Source organism: Jaculus jaculus, chromosome 17 (assembly GCF_020740685.1).
Source record: "Jaculus jaculus isolate mJacJac1 chromosome 17, mJacJac1.mat.Y.cur, whole genome shotgun sequence".
Classification (NCBI taxonomy): domain Eukaryota; kingdom Metazoa; phylum Chordata; class Mammalia; order Rodentia; family Dipodidae; genus Jaculus; species Jaculus jaculus.
Window position 1 is genome coordinate 35,050,538 of NC_059118.1, and position 23,522 is coordinate 35,074,059.

Consider the following 23,522-nt stretch of genomic DNA (forward strand, 5'->3'; position numbering starts at 1 on the left):
AGTGACTTCAACAACCCTGCCTCATATCATCCAGTGGCCATTTCAAAATAATAATAATAATAATAATAATAATAATAATAATAATAACAACAACAACAACCCGTGTTGCAAGTTCAATGTTCCCTCTTTCCTGCATTTGTTAAACTCCATAGTAGCAGTACCAAGTAGGCTGCCAAACTTAATCCTCAATAATCTTATTTAGGCTGAGCTGGGTTCCTCCAAAATGCACTGTAGTCCTAACCCTAAGTGCCTCAGAATGTGACATTGTTGGGAAGTAGGGACACTGGAGATGTCATCAGTTCAGAGGAAGTCATACTTGAGTAGAGAAGCCCCTAACCCAATACGACTGATGAGAAAAAGAAAATTTGGATATGGGCACCCAGGGAAAAGGCCATGGGGATATGAAGGCAGATGTTGAGATGATTGGTCTATAAACTAAGGTACTCTGAGGACTGCCAGGAAGCCACCAGTAGTGAAGAGAGGGACAGTAGTCTCCCACATGACACTCCAAAACAGCCAATCCTGGTAACACATTCATCTCCATGGACTCCAGCGCTGCGAGACAAAGGGTCATACCATTTACTCTCCTCTTCCTTGTCACTCTTAGGATGAGATGTTTACTGCCTTCACAAAGCACTTACCTCTGTGGTCTCGCCCCGTGCGGTGTGTCATTGCTTCACCTTCTCCTGTTGGTAAGCAACACTGAGCCATCCCCACAGCTTTAGTGAGTTCCCTGAGAGTGTGTCCAGGCTGATTCCTGGGCCTTGACTGTCCTTCTCATTGTTATCCAGTCCTTGTTAAACTCCAACTTTGTACCTACTTACTTTCATTTATCTTGCTCCAGATTGGACATCACATCTGGAAACTTCCTCCCAACTTTCCCAGTCACAAATATGGGAGGGTGTCCTTCTTGATGCTCCCCACATGCTTGCTTCACATATGTCTGTCCTAATATGTATCACACTGTGGATTAATGCTTATTATGTACTTTGCCCTCACCAGTGACCTTCGTGATGAACCCCTGAGCATGCTGACATGCTGTCTCTGTGCTCTTAGTGCTCAGCACAGTGCTTGGCACAGAATGGGCAATGTTGGGGAAGGAACCATTGTATGCTCATACGAGACAGCTATGTCTTCAGAATAAGGAAGCCACGCCTGTGGTGTGGTAAAGGGGAATTGAATGTGCAAGGAAGCAAAAGCATTCAATTAAAGACCAAAACATTGCCTTCACATTCTTTACTTCCCTCTTTCTCTATGACTACCCGCTCTCTGGTGCTTTATAATGCTTTTAGATGTAAGTGACCGTGAATTATTACTGACTGTAGCCTTTCATCTTCCAGACTGACAGTCTATGTTCCACATCTCTCAGGAGGAATGGACTATTATAAGTATATTTTTGCTTACCCACAGAATTGTTAATGGTTATCCTGGAGGGAAACAATATCTATAAATATCCAACCCATAATAAAGGCTTAAGCTTGCCTTCTTCCTTTACTAATAAAATTCTTTCTGTGTACACAGTTGGAATGGCAAAAGGATCATTACATGAGAGACAAAGGTTGTCATGATTTTTTTTTTTTTACCTGTTTAGTCCTCATTTTGGAATCTGGTGACAGATTGTTGTAGGTATAATGTGCCTGTGTGACTCCACAGAAGAGAACAGCAACTATCCCTGAAATTCAAAAGAAGACCAATCAAAACCAATTTTCTTTCTCTAGTCAAAGGGCAGGCCTAGCTCTGCAGAAATGGACTTTGTGTCAGGAAAGTTAAAACTCTCAATAATTACCATGATAATGAAACCTGGGTAAATCTTGCTACTTGCTTTAAGCATGGGTCTTGGGGTGAAACAGAAAGAAAAGCATGAAGAAGTACATTCTCACTGAAAATGTGAAGTAGATTCTTCCTGGAGACAAACGACTCCCTCATCATGAGTTAGGAAAGCTATTCTTGGAAACATATGAAGGAGAGATGGTAGAATCAACTCTGGGCTCCTCTGAGCCAGTGCCAATTACTTTGCTGCATTTTATATTAAATCTTGGCATATTTGCTTTCCACAGTATACCTTGAGGAGCTGAAAAGGTTCCCGTCATGCCATAATTTAGTATTAAAAGCTATGAGTCACAAACCTAAGGCACTGGCAAGGGGTTTGGAGCTCTTTCCAATGCGTCTACTTGCCTGGAAGGAGAGAGAAGACCTTGTGCACTCCTTTGCCTCTCTGGCAAAGCTGGGCTCTGCAGTGTGCAGCCGTGAGCGCACCTCCACGACCCACACTCTCTGAAGGTCAGCCAGTCTGAGGCCTGTGGCTGAGATTCCTGCCAGTAGTGGGCTACCATCTGGTCCCAAGCCCACTGCCGGGTCCATTGCTTAAACTACAATACACTTTAAGGGCTCCGTGAAGTTGTGCATGCTAGATGCTGTCTGGGGACAGTGGGATTACAGTGATGAGACAACTGTGTGTGTTCCTGGGCTCGGTTGCTCTCTCTGTCATTGCCCTGGGCTGGGCTGGGCATGTGGTGGGGGTGCACTCTCTACTTCGGACTAAAGACTCGATTAATTAGGGGAAACTGGGCATAGAGGTGAGCTTTGGGAAAAGCACATAAGTATTCCTCCATGCAGACCAACAAGACTGAACTGAATTTTAAGCAGCAGAGTTTTCCTATCTAAAAACACTCACATATTAAATGCTGATGATTTTTAAGAGTATAGAGACATGTGAGCAGAATACTGATGTTTCCAATGAGTCTGCAATAAAGAATTTCAAAGGACTGAGTTGATCTTTTTCATATGTAAATCATATGCCATTATTTACATGTTGACTGTTTTCTCAAGTTGATATGCAAAACAACTTCACTCAGGCATAATTCAAGTACAAGCACATAGACATTTAGTTTATGCATTTCTCCTTAATATTATGTTTTAAAATTTCAGATAAAAGAAGAAAAACAAATAGAAACATTTGCCAAGAAATATATATTCACTAACTGTTTTTGAAGATTTTTGGTAGAATTTCAATTTCTTAGCATTTCCTGAAAAATTGTAAAAAAAAAAACTTATAAAAAATATAACATTTCACTTTTCCCAGAATTTTGATGGAAAAACAAGGACTGCCAGAGAAAAGTTTAAGATGTTTTAAGGACTTGGAGGCCTTAGGAGGACTGCCACATGTATTATTTTGATAGCAAGTGTTTCTCACTGTTTATCTTAAAAAAGAGATTTATCTGTCTTCAGGTCTTTGGGGAGCTATTCTGGATGAGGGCCAGCTGACCCTCTTGTTGCTATGGAATTGTTTTGAATATATATCGATCATCTGGAGAGGTAGTAAATGAAGGTGCAGGTGTGCGGGAGCAGTGACTTTGTTCATTCTGAGAATAACAGTGATGGGGAGGGCAAAGAAGGGGCTCAACCCGGTGGGACACCTACTGTGAGCTAGTTTCCTTCATCTTTCTCATTACTGCCAGCTGCATCTCTCTATACAGGCTGCCTCGCCTCGCCAGCCCTGCTCCTGGGCTTCCTCTTCTCTGCTCAGCGTCTGCATTCTTCCTGTGGCTCAGCCAAACCTGCGGGCTCGCCTTGAACTTCTTCTCTCACTGGACCTCAACAACTTTGCTGGCTTGTCCTGGGAAGCACCCTGGCCCAAACACTTCTGCAACTCTTTCAGCTCTGGCATCCTGCTCCGCTGAAGCCACCATCCTCTTTTCTTTGGCCTGGACTGCAGCAAGAGCTTCCAAATGAATCCCCTGCTTCCCCTGCTGGAGCCTCACATTCTATTCCTTTGGAAATAGGGACTCTTCAAAACGTTGTAATGGGTCCCCAGGATCTTGTCTGCCTCTGTTTGCTCCCCGTAGCTCTCTGGCTTGTTGTTTCATGGTCTCCCACTGACCATGTCCCACTATAGGACCCTGGAACATCTACTCCGAGTGCTCAGAAAGCGCGTCTCTGGAAATCCACAAGGTCCTGTCTTTTCGGCATCTCTCCAGATGTTTTTATCAGAAAACCCCACACTGTCTGTACTTGTATGTTTATGTTCTGCCTTCCTTCACTAAAACACAGAGCTTATTAAAAGGTTGTATATTCACAACCCTTTGAGTGATACTAGGTACACGAGAGGCACCCTGTATTTATTGATGATAATTGAATGCCTCTATTCCTATTGAATAAAAAATTCAAGCAATTTACCCAAGGTCACCTTGAATGTACAGAGCTGCCATTCAACATTACACAGACTTCCTGTGCTTTTGTGCCTACGATACTAGAGCACCAGTGAGTGTTTTACGTGATCCTAAACTGTCTTAAAAATATCATTTCTGGGCTGTAGAGATGGCTTAGCAGTTAAGGCCCTTGTCTGTGAAGCCTAAGGATCCAGGTTCAATTCCCTAGTACCCACATAAGCCAGATGCACAAGGTGGCACATGGTCTGGAATTCATTTGCAGGGGCTAGAGGCCCTGGCATGATCATTCTCTCCCTCCTTCTTTCTCTTTTTTTTTTTCTCCCTCTCTCCCTCCTTCTATTTATCTCTCATGTAGATAAATAAATAAAATATTTAAAATATCATTTCTGAAATCTCAGGAAAATAGTGGTATGTTAGTGGAGAGTACACATCTGAGCTGGAGTGATGTTTTCCCTTATGCTTCATTGCTTTTCATTTCTTTAGCTTCTGTATGGAACTGATACGCAATGTTCTTCCAAATGCTTTTGGAAATGTGTACATGCAGACCACATAGCAACAACAAACCATGAAAAGCACATGTAGAAGATCAGAGACAGTTCTGTAATTAAAATAAGACAAGACGAAACTGGCCCTTCAAGGTAGCATCTATAATCATAATTCTATAGTTGGTGATTGATTAAATCACACAAATTAATGTAATTAGTGTGACTTTTATAAGCCAAAACACATTTTGAAAATGTCTCATCTAAATATATCTGTTAAGCAGCCTCCTATCTTCAGTTTTACTTTGTAGCTTTAGTTACCTGTGATAAATTCTACATTTTTTTAAACTGTGCTTTGGTATTTATTATGGCTAATCTCTTACTGTGCCTGATGTATGAACAAAGCTCTGTCATAGGTGGCATGTAGGAAGAGATATAGCATGTACAGGTTAGGCAGGGTTCTGACACACATGGCATCTTGGAACATGTCCTTTGTGGGCCAGAGGAGCCTATGAAATTCTATGGTGTAGAAACAGATTGCAAGTTGGTAGTTTTCCATTTCCTAATGCACAGTCTTTAAATGTTTACTTATTTGTGTGTGTGTGGGGGGGCACATGTATGCACACACATACCAGGGTCTCTTTGCTGTTGCAAATAAACATCCATCAGGCTTTACATGGAGGCTGGGGAATTGAGCTCAGGCCAGCAGGCTTGGCAAGCAAGCACCTTGAATCATTGAGCCATCTCCCCAGACCCTAATGCATATTTTTAAAAATATTATGTTATAAGCCTGGCGTGGTGGTGCATGCCCTTAATTCCAGCACTTGGGAGGCAGAGGTAGGAGGATCACCGTGAGTTTGAGGCCACCCTGAGACCACAGAGTGAATTCCAGGTCAGCCTGGGCTAGAGTAGTGAGACTCTAACTCGAAAAACCAAAAAAAAAAAAAAAAAAAAAAAAAAAAAAAAAAAAAAAATACTATGCTACATTTATTTATTTATGAGAGAGTGACTTGGAGAGGGAGAAGGAGAGAAAGAGAATGGATGTTCCATGGCCTCCAGCCACAGCAAATGAACTCCAGACACATGTTCCACTTTGTGCATCTGGCTTATGTGGGTTCTGGAGAATTGAACCTGGGTTCTTTGGCTTTGCAGGCAAGTCCCTTAACCGCTAAGCTATCTCTCCGGCCGCTAGTGCACATTTTCATCATCACTGTGCTTCTATCTGCCCATGCCTGCTGGGCCTCCTATGACAGTCACACAGCGAGGATTAGTTGCGTGACTATCACACGAGGCCCTGCGAAGCCATCTCAAGTGCGGTGTGTCCGAGAGAAGTGAGGGGTCAGGGACTGTTTACGCCCGTCATCTAACCAGCAGCTCGGCTCCAAACCCACCTGCTCACGTTCCTTGCCCGGTGCTGTTGGCTTCTGCAGACACAGAGCTCCTGACAGAGACTGGCACACAGTTGGGGGCTCACTGAGGCCCGCCTGCCCGCTCCTTGTCAGCTGTGCCTTTGCTAGGCTTCCTGATCATAAGCCTACAGTCAGTGCAGCCAATCCCAGGCCCAGCTTTCTTCTTCTTTTTTTTTCTGTACCTTCAGATCATCTTGATGGCACCCCTCAGAGAAAGCAATTTCAGGGTCTCCACGCTCGCACTGTCCTAACACTTGAGTCCAAGCAGTGCCCAGAGATTCCCCTCACTGCAGCTTCTGGATACACTTCTTTCTGTTCCCCCTAGTCCTGGGGCTCACGCACTGGCCCCGTCACCGTGGTGTCCGCTTCAACTTCTCCAGATCTTCACCCCTGTTCAACTAGCTTCCTCTCTTCTTGCATCTCACACCTGTCAGCACGCAGGTAGCTTCCCTGTTCTAACTGCATTCTCACAGAGACACTGGCAGGTCCCTTCTCATCTCAACTTGCATGGTCTCTTTATCCATTGAAAGCTTGCCAATTAGAAATAAGACCAACCTGTATCTTCTCTGATAGAACTGGGATAATGGGGACACTAGTGACAGCTGACTACACTGAAGCTATTGTCACTTCTAGTCATAGTGGGAATTGGTGTTGGTTAAAGGCAATGTGAGGGCTGGAGAGATGGCTTAGTGGTTAAGCGCTTGCTTGTGAAGCCTAAGGACCCGGGTTCGAGGCTCGGTTCCCCAGGTCCCATGTTAGCCAGATGCACAAGGGGGCACATGTGTCTGGAGTTCGTTTGCAGAGGCTGGAAGCCCTGGCATGCCCATTCTCTCTCTCTCCCTCTATCTGTCTTTCTCTTTGTGTCTGTTGCTCTCAAATAAAAAAAAAAAAAAATTAAAAAAAAAGAAAAAGCAATGTGAGTTTGAGTCTTCAGTCTGAAAAAAAGTGGCTTGGTGCTGGGAACACGTCAGATCTAGGACTATCAGAGAGGTATTCTCCAGACTTGGACATGAGTTGAGTATGCTGATTCCTAGTTCTGTGGCTTTTCCAGAACACACATGCTACCCATGCTACAGTGTCTATCATTTGAAATGTTTGGGCTGAGTGATAATTAAAAAGGGCTCATGAACTAGAAGTTTGATTTCCATCAATTTTGTGGCTCTCTTACATTTCTATAAATTATTTCATCAAACTAGTAGGACTAACATCTGAATTTAGTCTCATTTTTGAAGTTCAGCACAAAGAAATAATAGTGGTGCTGAAGGAAAGCTTTAGACACGTTGAATAGAAAAAGCTTGTTTTTCTCAATAAATAGACAAGATAATTTATAGATTTTTAAACACTCAATTTTAGACAACTCTTCTAAAGTAAAAATGTAAAACATATCATTACTGTACTTTCTACTTGTAAAAGATATTTTATTCCTATAAACTAAAAGATTTTAAAACAGACAGAAATTTCTGTGTAGAATAAGATGTCTCTACATCTAGGAACAACAAACGTTCAGATATAAAACCATGGAAAATCGTGAATTCTGGTGTTTGTCCCAAGGAGAGGGGCATTTCATCCCAGAGGGAATATTTTTGGTGTCTTTTCTCAGTGTTGTCTCTCACCCATGGGTTGCCCATCCTTGTCCCAGCTAAGCCTCAGTCAGTGCTCTGCCCCTTACATTAGAAGCCTCTTGACCCCATCTGGAGGCTCGATTGTGCTCAAGAATTCTGCATGAGGCAAGAAATTTCTTGGAATTCAACCTAAACTGACTATCCAAATCACCAATTAACTTGGAAACAGAATCTGTGTCAGTAGATTTGGAGTAGGGCAAAAATTCTACGTTTTTATTATATCAAGACATTTCATGCTCGTGGCCCTTGGGCCAAACTTCAAGAAGCAAGTCTCTGACCAAAGTCAGGTAACATGTATCAGTTCACCCTCGCTATGGCTTGGCAATAGCCTTGCATGATCCTTAAAGGGACTGTTCATGATTCCTGCGCATTTTGGAGCAACACACTTCTGTAATCCTTTCTTTTTAAATCAATGTTTTTTTTTTTTTCTCATGTTAGGAAATGTTTTAAAGTTATTGTTCTGTGTTTTATTCTGTTTCCCTTTCCTTGATTTTCCAGAACTGACATGACTCTATGAAGCAATTTCAGAGAACAATTGTCATGTAGGAAGGATTTTTGTAAGATCTTTAAAGTCTTATACATTCTTTTGCATTTTTAGATTTTTAATAAATCTGAATGATACTAGTATGTTAAAGAATAAAATTAATGATATATTTTGCTACAAAACAGTTTAATAAATTTCCCCCTCTAAAAGAAAAAAAATGCCAACAAATCACATCCTTTGAATGCAATGTCATAAAATTGTCAAACTTCTGATTAAATTGTTATAAGGCTAGAAATTAACAAAAAGTCAGGGCTTAATAAATGTAACCACTGGAGTTTTCAAAATGAATTTTTATAAGTAAAGCTGAAGATATAATCAAATTATAAATTATTACTTACTTAGAAATAAATAACATTAAGTATTATTTATATATTTATTTATGTCTATATATGGTTATAAATAACATTATGCCATCTACCAAAACTAATGGGATAAACAGATTGTTTAGAGGAGAATTTATAGCTTTTCATACATTTTACAGGGAAAGTAAAGTAAATGGCCAGTTTGCTTTCAAGAAGTTTAACAAGTGATATGGAAATGAACCCAAAGTAAGTAATATAAAAAGACTTTAACAAGAGTAAAAAAAAATAAGCTAACAGGAAATAGAGTAGATTTAGTATGTACAATTACAAGTGGGAAAACAACGGGGTGCTCCTCGCCTCTTAGCCCGCGTTTCTCAGTCTCCATCCTACTCATGCCAAAGCACCATGGATGACGGTGTAAAGTGGGCGTATTGACAATGGCTTCCTGCTTTCTCTTTTGGATAGCACCCAAATGTTTCAAAGGTCTGTTCTGAGTACAAAACATTATGATGGACAATAAGATACTTTCCAAATAGCATATTTTTAAATTAATTATTTATTTATTTGAGAGTGATAGACAGAGAGAGAAAGATGCAGATAGAGAAAGAGGGAGAATAGGCGGGTCTCCAGCCACTGCGAACGAACTCCAGATGCGTGCGCCCCCTTGTACACCTGGCTAATGTGGGTCCTGAGGAATCAGCCTCACACAGGGGTACTTAGGTTCCACAGGCAAGTGCTTAACCGCTAAGCCATCTCTCCAGCTCCAAACAACATATTTTTTTAAAACTATTGTCATTTATTTTTGTGAGGGGAAGAGAGAGAGGGAACATGCCAGGACCTCCTGCCACTGCGCATGAATGAATTGTAGATGCATGCACCACATTGTGCATCTGGATTTTACATGGACCTGGGTATTGAACCTGGTTGGCAGGCTTTGCAAGCAAATGCCTTTAACCACTGAGCTATCTCCACAGTCCCAAACAATGTATTTTTAATAGTTACTAAATAATACTTAACAAATTCAAGGCAATATATATATATATATATATATATATATATATATATATATATATATATATATATATATATATTGAGAGTGGGGGGGAAGTAGATAAACAGAAGAAAACAAGGAAAGAGAAAAAAAAGTTGGAAAGGCTTCTGTAAGGATAAATATAACATCTCTATTGAACTGGGCAATGGAATAGTATGTGCTTTGCATAGTCTATGTTCTAACCTCCTCTTCCCCTGTTCCTGCAGCAAGGAAACCAAGTGAGCGCGCACCCCTACTGCCAGTAGTCCAAGCACATAGTTCTCAGTAACAACTATATTTAAGCAACCAGACTTTCGTGAGTTAACTTGGGTCTCTGCTACTGATTCCATTCCTAATTATCTATGGAGATCTAATGTGGAGGAAACATCCCTCTTAGATACGGCAGACACAAGTATTAGTAGACCTCGTCCTAGGTTCCAGCAGCTCTATGCCTCCTGACAGAGGTAACACATACACAATAGGATAGAATGTAGAACATGACAAGAACATAGGAATCCAGAGAGTGATTGCCTTGTGGCTGGGGAGGTGGGAGAAAAACAGGAGAATTTGCCTTGAAGGGCACAGTAGCATTCAATTCCCAAAAGATGAAAGAGAGCTGGAGAGTGATGGCTTAGCAGTTAAGGTGATTGCCTGAAAAGTTTAAGGACCCAGATTCAATTCCCCAGTACCTACATATACCAGGTGCACGAGGTGGCACAAGCATCTGGAATACATTTGCAGTGGCTAGAGGCTCTGGAATACCCATATTCTCTCTCTCTCTCTCTCTCTCTCTCTCTCTATATATATATATATATATATATATATATATATATATATATATACTTATATATTTACTCTTTCTCTCTCTCATAAATAATATATTTTTTAAAAAAGATGAGAGATATTTGGGCATTCAGGTTTAGAAATAGGGAGCTCAATATGAGCAAAGGAAGAGAGACAGGTGACTGTGGGGCTGGTCTGGAAAGTATTTGCTCTGCCAGCGCACTTTGAGTTTGAATACATTAAGGAGAAAGCATAAATACACACTGACTTAATTATAATCTTTGCAAAACAAAACTCAGAAGAAACAGCTAATAAACTTGATTCTTAATTATGAAACTAATTATTGTCAGCATTAAAGTATTTATCTCTCATGTTTTATAGTTCTAATATTCATAAAGAATAATGACATGCGAAAAATTACTATCCTTCACTAGTAAAATCTAATCATTCCATTTCCATCACTGCTGGAGAAACAAACAGTCATTAAATGCAACGACTATTATGTTGTTGGACTGATGTTACATTTATGCAGTCCAGGGGAAGTGAAGAGTAAAATCAAGCACACGTGTCCATATTTGCACAGAGTAGAGGATACACAAAGTGTCTGGGACCTAAAATAAAGAAGGCACTCTTGAAGAAACCTGGAAGTCACCTAGAGAGACAAGGGTGTCTGCCTTAGGTTTGTGCACAAGACTGCCTTTCAGCGCTTGCCCCACAAGGGTTCAGTGGAGGGCAAGATTCCCAAAGGGTTGGCCATGGGGTCTCATGTAATTTGGAACAAGAACTAGACCCAACACTTTTTGCTGCTAACAAAAGAACTTTCTTGAGAAACCACAACGAAGCACACAGTTCAGCTTAAATTCATTGGCAAACAAGGAACTTTGGGAAACAGCTTAAGGAGGGCCAAAATTACTTGGGAAAAATAATGATTCTGGTAGTGAATAAATTATTTCCAGAGAGAACAGGTTTTCAGAGGACAATTACTGCCTTTTGATTAACAGAGGATGATTCACAGAGAGCGTCTTTATACGTTTGCATGTTCCATGATCTAGGTTTGTGGAGGCCTGCTGGTTCATTCTGTATGAGAAGATGTTCTGGACTGGGAAGTAGGAGACTGAGGCCCCATAGATGATGGTCCACTAACAAGTTGGATGACTTGTTCAGTTCACTTCTGGCCCGAGCCAGTGTCTTTTCACTAAGTTCAGCAGTTTGTAGCAGTCATCATCCTACATGCACCTTTAACCACTGAGTAATCTCCCCAGCCCACAGCCAAGACCTTCAAAGGGGAAGGAACACAACCCTCTGAAGGGTGCAAGAAAATGTGAGAACTACAAAACTTTAGCAAGTGCTCTTGTATATTCTAAAGTAATATAATTACTCTTATGGGCAATGAATGACAATCCATATTTTAGCATATGGTCTATGATACACTTAATTTTGTCAGTAAGGGTCAAAAAGCTGATGAACACTATTGTAGACAGCCTGTAAGCACATTTTAAACAATCTGATATGAATGTAGTATCAAGGTCTGCATAAATGGAATGAAAGAATTACATGGCCCTGGGCTGGAGAGATGGCTCAGAGGTTAAGTGTGTTTCCTATGTAATCATGAGAACCTGAAGGAGACAGAAACTATGGAGTTTGAATTCTCCAGATACCATATAAATAGCTGGTTTGGCCACACATGTAACCTGTAACCTTAGTTGCATAAAGGGGAGCAGAGACCAGGGAATCCACCAGACAAACAGCAGGCTCCCATATCAGTGCATTAAGTAAGAGATTTTGGTGCAAACAAGGATGAGCAGAAGAGCAATGGAGTTGGACAACATTCTGCTCTAGCCACTACAGGCTAGCAACCCAGCCACAAGTGAGTACATACCTCCCCCCAACATAGTCACGGGTTAAAAAACATAAACAAAACCAAAAAGATTCTCCAATGGAGAGTAAAGTTAGCACCAGACAAATGGGATAACCCTTATTTTTATAGAGAATTTAATAGGTGTAGGCCCTCTTGTAGCCCACAATTGGTGGTAGCTTGATAATGAAGAGCGGGCTCATGTTTGGATATGGTTCTGACTTGTTTCCCAGCTCCAGCTATGGTTTCCATTCCACTGAGTGGACCAGTTAGCCAAATCAAGAGCAGCTGATTTCCCACCATGGCTGTGTGCCACTATTGCACTTGTGTGAGCATCATGACAGGTTATTTGCTACTAAGTAGGTTAGACCATGAGTTGCTTGGACAGATATTGGTCATTTTCTCCCAGTCACCCATGTAGCACCTTCTGGCACTAGACACGCTGACTGTCTGGGGACTGACTCTTCTAGCTTCCAGCCATGTCATTCCATTTTATGTGTCAACCTAATATAGTGTCTTCAGCAGTAGGGTATTACCACTAACCTTTGGTGGGTCATCAGTACTCTGACAGAAATCTGACTTTCTTTTAGGAAATCTTGTAGGTCTCTGATCAAAAGCTCATTGTGGAAGATAGCCACCTGCTGGTACTAGGAGTTACAGGTCAGTGCCCACTAAGAGAAGGAAGAAAAAGATAACTAATATAAAGGAGTTAGAGAGGAGAGAGAGAGAGAGAGAGAGAGAGAGAGAGAGAGGGAGAAGCTGTCGAAGATTAAGGTCAGTCTTCATCATACCCTCTCCAGTGCCTTGTGACTCAGGTGTTCCCTCTAAGGGCCTGGTAAAGGTTCAATCATTTGGTCTGCCTTTTAGGATGTCAAATTTTATGGTTTCATGGATGTTTGGATCTAGATTTGTGTCCCCCACCCTCTCCCTTCCCCCCCTCCCTCCCCACCCACCCTATTGTCCAGTCCATGAGATGCTTGATGGATATGTTGGCATCTTGGGTAGATTCAGGTTAGGTGCTGTAGATGAGTGAGACTATGCAGCGATTATCTTTCTGTGATTGGATAAGTTCACTGAGAATGATCTGTTCCAGGTTCAACCATTTTTCTTCAAATTTCATTGTCATTTTTTTCTTACTGCTGTGTAGAATTCCATTGTGTAAATATACCACATCTTAGTTATCCATTCTTCTAGTGTACATATACCACACCTTAGCTATCCATTCTCCTAGTGATGGACGTCTGGGTTGATTCCAGCTCTTAGCTATTACGAATTAAGCTGCTATAAATATGTTTGAGCAAATCTTTGTGGACTGAGGTTCAAAGGTTTTAAGGTACATGTCCAGTAAGGGAATAACTGGGTCTGTTGGTAACTCTATAGTCAGCTTTTTCAGGAGTCTCCATATTGCTTTCCAAAGTGGTTGTACCATCTTACATTTCCACCAACAGTGGATGAGGTCTCCATATCTTTGCCAGCATTTATTTTCATTTTATTTTTTGATGTTTGCTATCCTTACTGGGGTAAAGTGGAATCTCATAGTTGCTTTAATTTGCATTTCCCTGATGTTTAGGGATGATGAACATTTTCTTAAGTGTGTGTTTGCCATTTGTATTTCTGCTTCTCTTTTTCAGATAGACTCAGATCCTAAGGAGAGAACCACCCCATCATACCTCAAAAGGGCACAGGCTGAAACTAAGAATAACTGACAAAACTAGCAAGGGTGCTCTTTTCTTGGTGAACTGGGTACCAGCATGAGCGTGAAGGAGATCGACACAGAGAACAATCAACTCCCACAAAATCAGATATCCAGAGACACAGAGGCTCCCAACACCTCATCACTGAAGCAGATCCAAAATGAACGCAAAATGGCTCAGGGAAATTTTGTGGAAGAGGGGGCGGAAAGAATGTCAGAGCCACACGTTGGGTCATGATACGCAGAGACACTTCTCCTACCCATAATTGTGGGCTAACTCCAGAATGCATGACCCATATACCTCACTAAGGAGGGGCCAGGGGGAGGGGGTAGGACATGGATGAGCCTAACAAGAGTACCAACTTGACTGTATTCACTGAGTACAAAACTAATTTAAAAAAATAAAAAGAATTGTGTGGCCCCTCACACATTGACTTTCTGTCCTCTGGACTACCCAGTACCTCCTTTTCCACCTACTTATCTAAGGGCTGTGTGCATTACCCTCTTTTCTGTATGTACCCATAACTGTGTCCAGCGGATATTAAGTGCTCAAACACATGTTTGTCAAAGGAATCAATCTCCACTGTAAGAAAAGCTTATTTGCTTTTCTTGAAAGAAATTAGTTGCTTCTTGAAACAACCTAGGGAAATCATGTTTTTTGATCCTCATATACAAATAAACATTTATGTGGATTGATTAGAGGTAGGGTTATTTTTTTCCTTATATTTAAATGCTTATTGTCACCTACAGTCTCTGGCAATCACAACAGTGTTCTATAGATCTTTTCTCATTAAAACGTGATGAAACCTTCAGATATTGAAGCAGAAAAATAAGCGTCTGTCACACAGAGCATGATTTCTTTTGACATTAAATGTAGACTTGAGGGGTTTCTTAGATTTGAGAATATTGCATTTTTGGACAGGAAATATTGATTATATCATCACTACACAGAAAGAGAGTAAGAAAGAAAAAAATGTGTCTTGCTCTCAGACAGTACTCCAAGGAGTTTTACGGTTGATGGGTTATTTTTCCATGCTATACTTTTATTTATTCCTGATCTAGTGAAAAGAGACATTTCCGACAGGTTTGCTACCACCACCGAAAGGGAACCTAGACCTGAGAAGTCAAAGACTTAACAGAATGGAAAGCTCCTCTAGGGACTATACAGGAGTCGAAATTTCCAAAGAGCACTTACTTTGACTTCATCATATCTGGCAACTCCATAGTTTGCGGATAAGCCAGGAATCAGTGGAACATAGTACATCAAGAGAGAAAACCCAAGAACCTGTGTTCTCATCTCTGGCTTCCGGGGCAGGGAGTACACATGCATTTCAGTGTTGCTTCATGTCCAGGTTGCAGAGTTTATACATTTCCACTGATCAACCAGCATCATGGATGTAAATTCTTGCTGATGTAGTAGTGAATTCTTACATGGAGGGCTGAAGAGAAAATTCCTTTTTTGCTTAAATTGCTGGTATTTCACTTTGAGTTTGATTCGAATTTCTGCTTCATTAGAATTGGGAACACATGTATAGTATTATCACCTAACTAACTAGTAATCTCACCTGTTGCCTGGAGGTGTACCTTTCCCGTGGGTGTGCCATGCATGGGCAGGGTCCCGAAGGCCTTATGTGCATTAATTGCTGTGTCTTCCTTTCCATCACACGGACCCACCCTCACTCCCCAGCTTGGTGAACACGTCACTGCTCTAGCTGCTGTAGAGATCCCCTTTCTCCTCCACCTGGAGATTGGTTATTGGTGCTGTCATCTAACAATTTGCTGTACAAACTGTCCAGCATATGGGCTCTTAAGAAAGAAATTCCTCTTTTTGTCTCTATCTTCTGGTTCTTCTAGGAGATGTTCAATGGCTGGGAACACTCCAAGTAAAGAAGGCAGGGGTAAAATTGTCCACTGCTTTAGTTATACATGTGCGTTGTTTGCATATTGACATGAAGAACAATTTTGGTTCAAGAACGTGCTGGTGTAAACTCATGAGATACCACACGAGATGTGGACCACACCTGTGTTTATTGAGCCAGCATACCTATTTGCTGCTAGTTCGTTGAGCTGGTTAATCCCCTGGAGAACTTGGGGTGCTTGTTTCTGCAGCTTGAAAGCCTAGTATTTTGGGCTTCCTTCCACGTTTTACTTTGTGCTTCTCAAACACTCGCTGCACTCACTTGTTGGTGAGCAGTTAGCATAGAGAGGTCGAGAGCAGTTATAAGCTCAGAGGTGTTGGCTAGCGATACATGCTTAGAAGCGTGAGCTGCCAGGTTTGTTTGCAGGAACAATTCAAACTAAGCCTCCTTCTGGCAATTTGCTTTAGTTACTAAGCTCCAGTAATATCATTTCTGGTCCAGTCATGCAATACATCAGTAGCAAGCCAAACGGAGCACATTCTCCTCTGAGTTGAAAGCCTTGAGTTTCTCATCTATTTTTGCCAATCTGTGAGATGATGGAGACAAGTCATAGGCCAATGGACCAAGTGCACAGATCAAGTGTGTCAACATGTTGAGTGCTAGGGCCATCAGCTTGAAATCTTTCCTGCATGGCTACCGAGAAAGAGAAAGACTGCCAAGCTCCCCTTGTCCCAGCTGCTCACCCCACATGACCCACACGTAAGCAGACCTGAGCTTTCACGTGTCTGCTCCCCCTTACCTGACAGTGTTGTCAGAGACCTGTGACTGCAGACGAGCCTCTTGGGTGACGACGGGAATGGCCTCACCGCTGTGCTCACACCGAGTGTACAGAGGGCCTCTTTGTTTCACGGGCTCAGTTCTCTGGTGAATGGGCCAGAATGTTTCTTGTTTTAACCTTTGTATATTTAATTTTTTTCAGAGCCTTTTATTTTCTAGACTCAGATTTCAAAACCTGACAGGCATGCTTAGTAATCAGACCTTTGTTTCCTTCCTACATTCTTACATGTATATTTTCTGAGATGTAAATCATTTTAAGCTGAGTAAACAACAGGGTATAGTGTTAAATGTTGCATGAGGAAATGAGACATGCCAATATCCTCTTCCTCCTTTGCCTCCAATGAACAGAAAATAGGCCTCAGGAATGAAAAAAAAAAAAAAAAAAGGGAGCTTGTATTTATTACAGCAGTGCCTGGGGGCCTTAACTCATTAGACAAGTGTCACTGTTGCCATTCAAACTTTTACTCCTCAGGCACTTAATGACAGTCCTGAAAGTTTGCTTTTGGCAAAAGAACAACAAACAAACAAAATCCCAAACCCTAATCCCTAAATCTCAGCTGGGAAGAAACAGATTATAAAAACGCATCTTCCAATAACCTGCTCGGCTGTGCTTCTGTGACAGGATCCAATTTTATTATGGAGAATACTGCTGAATTACTGTCATTGTTATCAATGGCTTCATGACCTAATGACTTTTAGGAAAATAGGCCTCTGGACAAGACAATTTCTACCTGATCCAAAACCAGGGTGGTGGATGTGGCAGGTCTCTGTTGGAGAGAACACCTCTGGGCACTGTATTTACTTAAAGCTATGCTCTACCTGTACAAAGTTCTTCTATTAGAAAGTAATAAAATCCTTCCCCTTCAGCAGTGAAGAAAATGAGAACCAATTAATAGAGGACTTATCCCATCCCTCAGAGTCAGCTGCAGAGGTGGAAAGCACCAGTGTCCCTCAGTGCTGACATGCAAGTTGGACAAACATATCCTTCTAGATCCTACCTTGCGGGGCCCTCCTGGCTGGAGGAGTCCATTGCCCTGTGCACACTCCTACCCCTTAGGAAACCTCTTCACTTGCACTTCATATTCTACCCAATCTTCCTTTATATGTTTTTCAACTTGCACTTGCGTATTTCCAAATAGCAGAGAATCAGACTTTTGCGGAATAGAAATGCCATCCTTCATTTGCATGTCTAACAGCCATTTGTTTCCATAAAACCAAGTTTTTCTATGTGACTATTGAATGTTTGCAGGTGCGATTTCTAAGAGACTGGGATAAGGTGGCTGCAAATGTGGCCCTTGAAGTAAAAGATGATGAAAATAAATCAAATGATCATCATCGAATTAGTAATGACTGAAAGTGAAAGTAGGAGATATGGAAATGAGCAAGTCTCCCCACCATGGGTGGGTTCATAATGAATCTAATAAGGAGCTAAAATGACAAGAGTAATGAACATTCTGCAAACTGTCTTTAAAAGCTTTATTCCTTTTGTCTGTGAGTGTGCACCTGGCATGAGACGTTCCCTAGTCTTCTTGCATTGAGACTGACATCTTTGTACTTAACTCCGTTTCTTGTTTGTCACCAACTTCATTTCTTTGTTGAAAGACCCAGTGAATCATTACTTCCTTTATGATATTTAGGTTTCTTTGTGAGCATTAAAAAAGGACTCTGGCTATGGTTTCCAGAAGGGAACTTACAAGAAGGAAGTGTGTTAACTTTCAGGGAAGAGGCATCAAGACAACACTAGGGGGCTGGAGAGATGGCTTAGCAGTTAAGCGCTTGCCTGTGAAGCCTAAGGACCCCGGTTCGAGGCTCGGTTCCCCAGGACAGCCAGATGCACAAGGGAGCACACGCGTCTGGAGTTCATTTGTAGTGGCTAGAAGCCCTGGTGCGCCCATTCTCTCTTTCTTTCTCTCTGTCACTCTCAAATGAATAAATAAGAATGAACAAAAAAAATTTACAAAAAAAGACAACACTAGGTATCTGCTGGCAGAAATAAACAGAAGGTCTTCATAAGCTTCCACTATAGCAAAGACTAGTTGCTAAGAGCTCTGCATCGTACTCTTGTCCTCCTAAAGATTCCTTTCCCAGGGAGCAAGCTTGAGATGCCTCATTCTCCTAGCAGGGGAAGGTGGGACACAGGGCTGGAGATTCTGTCATCCAGTGGGGTGGAGGTGGTTCCCCAAGAAACATCAGTATATTATCCGTGGAAGTGAGGATGGGTGGTGGGACTCACATAGCAACCCCCCCGCCCGCCATTCCTCTCGACTGGGTTGTTTCTTTGCCTATTTGTCCTTATTTTTAGCTTGACATCTATGAGAATAAAGTTATAGATTAGTAAAATTAATGAGGATCCTTTATTTGGTATATGGATCTGCTCTGTCATATCCTGGCCAATGGGTACAAAGGAACTACAGAGATCCTGTCAGGAACAGAAGCATTGATTGCCCTGCAAAGCCCGACCGGTGGATGCTCTGAACTCCCATATTCCATTGCTTGAGAGATATGCATTGAGTATCTAGGATGCCTCAGCCCTGCTTGTGTGGACCAGATAGTCTACTAGAATGTCTGCCCTTCAGTCCTAGTAGACACATCAGCCTGGTACTATATTTAAGAACCACAACAAAATGAAATAGGAAAGTGAAATCTACATGCATATGTACAGACAAATTTCTATTCATTACAGGATCCAAAGAATAAAGTAGCTAAAAAGACACTTACAAAGAAATTTTTAGATCTAATATGAAGACAACTATAAAAATTTGGAGGACAAGAAAATGTGACTTAAATAAAGAGACATAATTTCCAAAGTTTTTTCTGTTTGAAATGCAGCAAAGTCATTTTCAGTCCGTCTAGAATTACAAATAGCATAGAATCTTTTAATAGTGTGGATGAGATATTGATCTGTTAGAGATTAAAATGAAGCCAGACATGGTGGTGCACACCTTTAATCCCAGCACTCAGGAGGCAGAGGTAGAAGGATAACCATGAGTCTGAGGCCACCCTGAGACTACATAGTGAATTCCAGGTCAGCCTGAGCTAGAGTGAGACCTGTTCTCAAACAAATGAAAACAAAAACACAAACAAAAACAACAAAAGAAGCATGAAGCCAAATGATATAAACTGTACAGATAACATGTAAGTGGAATGGTAGAAAGCTACAGCATAAACACACACACACACACACACACACACACACACACACACACACACACTTATAGATATCTTCAATTCATAGGTAAAGATCAATGGTTCATCAGACAAATGGCTTACAATTTGGAAAGAAATCAAATCCATACTTTACCCACAAATAAAACCATATAACTCTGAAATGAAAGTTAAATCATTATTAAAGAGTTGCATGGATTTTCTAAGGAGATAAAATTAAACATTTAAGACTTGAAAATGTCTGTGCTAACCACATTGCCCCGAAACAAATAAATTTTAACAAATTTTATTTATTTATTTATTTATTTATTTATTTATTTATTTATTTATTTATGAGTGACAGACAGAGAGAAAGAGGAAGAGAGAGAGAGAGAGAGAGAGAGAGAGAGAGAGAGAGAGAGAGAGAGAGGGAGAGAGAATGGGTGCGCCAGGGCCTCCAGCCACTGCAAATGAACGTGTGCCCCCTTGTGCATCTGGCTAATGTGGGTCCTGGGGAATCGAGCCTCGAACCAGTGTCCTTAGGCTTCACAGGCAAGTGCTTAACTGCTAAGCCATCTCTTCAGCCCAATCTTAACAAATTTTAAGAGGGTTAAATACAAAGTCCAGAATATTTCTAGCATATATGCCTGTCAAAAGTTTACTTTTCTTGATATAAAGAACCTAACACAAAGTGTGACACAGATAAACATTCAATGAGAAGAAAGAATTAAAGTTTAAGTGGTGGCTCCCAGGAGAAGACAATGGCATGCCATTGACTGTTTTTCACTAAATGTGCAATCCCTGCAAACTTGTGAGTGAACTCTCACAGGTTGGTGATGAGACCATAAAGGAACACAATTTTGTAGTGAGGAACTTAGACAGATCTCCTCCAAACTTAAAAATTTGGATCTCCTGTTAGCCCAGAAAGTTTATTTTTAGGCAGTTGTCTCAAATACAAGGATTATTATCACAGAATAATCGAAACTACAAATAATCAAAAGGTTTGATAAAGCTGGAGGGATGACTTAGTGGCTAAAGTTTCTTGTTTGCAAAGCCTGATGGCCTGAGTTCGATTCCCTAGCACCCATGTAAAGCCAGAGGCACAGAGTGATGCATGCCCCTGGAGTTTGTTTGCCATGGCAAAAGTCCCTGTAGCACCCGTACTCATTCTCTCTCTCTCTCTAAAATTAATGAAAATATTTAAAAAATATTTTAGTTATTTATTGGAGAGAAAGAGAGAGAGAACAACAGAGAAAGAGGCAGATAGTGAGGAAGAATGAGGGTGCACCAGGGTCTCCAGCCACTGCAAACAAACTCCAGATGCATGTACCACCCTGTGCATTTGGCTTACTTGGATACTAGGGAATCGAACCTGGGTCTCTAGGCTTCAAACGCAAGCACCATAGCCACTGAATCATGTCTCCAGCCCTAAATAATTTATTTCATTATTTTCAAGAAGACAGGGAGAGAGAAAAAGAGAAAGAACGGATGCACTAGGGCCTCTAGCCACTATAAATGAACTCCAGATGCATGTGCCACTTTGTGCATCTGACTTTACATGGGTACTGGGGAATCGAACCCAGGTCCTTAGACTTTGCAGGCAGGCACCTTAACTGTTGAGCCATCTATCCAGCCTCTAACTAAAATAAACATATTTTTTGAAAGGCTTAACAGACTTCCAGGCGTGGTGGCACATGACTTTAATCCTAGTACTTGGTGGGCAGAGGGAGGAGGCTTACCATGAACTCAAGGCCACCCTCAGACTACTTAGTGAATTTCAGGTCAGCCTGGGCTAGAGCAAGATCCTACCTTGAAAAACCCAGAAGAGGAAAAAGAAAAGAAAAGAAAAGGTTTGATAGAATAAAGTATGATAGCTTTTAATGACATGAAACATATTATCTAATCACTGTTGAGTGAAAAAGAGTAAGTCACTTAAACATGAGAAAATTATTTTTCTAACTAAATTGTAATATGCATACATGTCTATAATTATATATTAATTGGCATTAGGCATATATTTAATAAAATGGACACAGTTGAATAGGAGTGAGATTTCTAATTTGATTTCATTTACAAATACATATATGTACTTAAACCAGATGTGCTTTATTTAAGGCAGCGGAAATCCTGCTTTTTCTTTTGTATGTGTGTTTAGAGTATGTGTGGTTTCATGTGTGTGTGTGTGTGATGTGTGGTGCATGCCTGTGAGTGAACAGATGCACACGCTTCAAGTGCATGCAAGCAGAAGCCACGGGAGAACATCAGGGACCCCTGAACGCTCAACTGTGTAATTCCTTGAGAGGGGGTCTCTCCCTCAACCAGAGCTGTTGTCAGCAAGCCCCAGTGATTCTCTGTCCTCTGACCCCTGCAAGCTGGAGTTACAGACATGCATGGCCATGTCCAGTGGGTTTATTTTTCTTTTCTCTTCTTCTTACATGGACTATGGGAAGTCAAATTTGGCAGTCTCTAGTCTCCTCTCTAAACCTTCAAGGTGTTTAAGTAGCAAGTGCTCTTAATTGCTGAGCCATTTCTCCAGCTCAGAAATCCTGTACTTAAGTCAAAATCTTGTGTGAAAGCCCAACTAAAGGGACCTGTATAAGAGGTAAAGTGAAGATGGCAGGTCTAGAGTCTGGTTCCTTGTGTGGATAGCCTTGGGAATTCATGTGGAAGTGTCAGGGCCCAGGGAAGACTGCTGGAAGCCATTGCACACTAAGGCCATCTCTAGAAACTGCATGGATGCTGCCCGTTTGCCCAGATAAGCAAGGCTCTATGACTGCTGGCTACCTCAATAGCTACTCATTAACCAATAGCTCATTCCGTTGCAATTTATATCTCTCTGTTGTATATTTATTTGTTAAGCATTTTAAATTTTTTATAGGTTTTAGCATTGCTTCATGCTAATTTACCTGTTGTTGCGGTCAGTTTGGAGTTGCTACACGAAAACTTGACCCAAAGTGGCTTGTGGGAGGAAAGGGTTTATTTTGGCTTACAGATTTGACAGGAAACTCCGTGATGGCAGGGAAAAATGATGGCATGAGCAGTGGGAAAACATCACCTCCTGGCTAAAATCAAGTGGATAACAGCAGCAGGACAGTGTGCCAAGCATTGGCAAGGGAAAGCTGCTAAGGCATCCATAAGCCTCCCCCAAGAGCACACTGCCTCCATGAGGCTTCAGTTCCCAAATCACAACCAGCTGTGGACCTAACATTGAGAACACATAAGCTTATGGGGAAACCTAAATCAACCCACCACACCTATGGACTAGATTTCCTTATGCTCTAGGATTTTATATTGATATGAGCATATAGAATTTATTTGATATAATATCCTCAGAAATTACCAAAGGTTCATATGAGAAATAATTGTTTGAACAACGGCTCTCCATTTTCTCTAAAACAATCATTGAACATATTTTCATCCTATGTTTAGTCTCTTACATGATAATACATAGGATAAATGCCCCTAAAAGTTTAGTACAAGAAAAAAGTGTGCTCATTTTTATAATTAAATGTGACTTTCTTATATACTGCAGTTTTAGTCCTATCTAGCTCAACATGTTTCCCTTTTGACCTTGGCTTCCAGAAAACTCATATTTATTGCCCAACTATAGCTGCACACAGCTGTCTAATTTTGCAGAAAAACTCTATCCCAAAACATGAAGGTTTATCTACAACTAAAAGGTCCCATGATATGCATGGCTCATGTTATGAGTTGTCACAAATCCAATTTGGAAATAGGCAAGGATTAAATAATAAACAAACACATAAGTAACTTGAACTGAGTAGACTCTGTC

General features: G+C 41.1%; 1 protein-coding gene across 1 annotated transcript in view; it reads right to left on the reverse strand.

Annotated features, from left to right (window-relative positions):
• Slc9a9 (solute carrier family 9 member A9) overlaps positions 1 to 23,522 on the reverse strand; it is a 631,054-nt gene that overhangs the window by 303,455 nt on the left and 304,077 nt on the right. Inside the window, exon 9 of the mRNA XM_004663627.3 lies at positions 1,584 to 1,672. Within this exon, the coding sequence (XP_004663684.1) occupies positions 1,584 to 1,672 (89 nt within the window). The remainder of the gene's footprint in view (positions 1 to 1,583; positions 1,673 to 23,522) is intronic.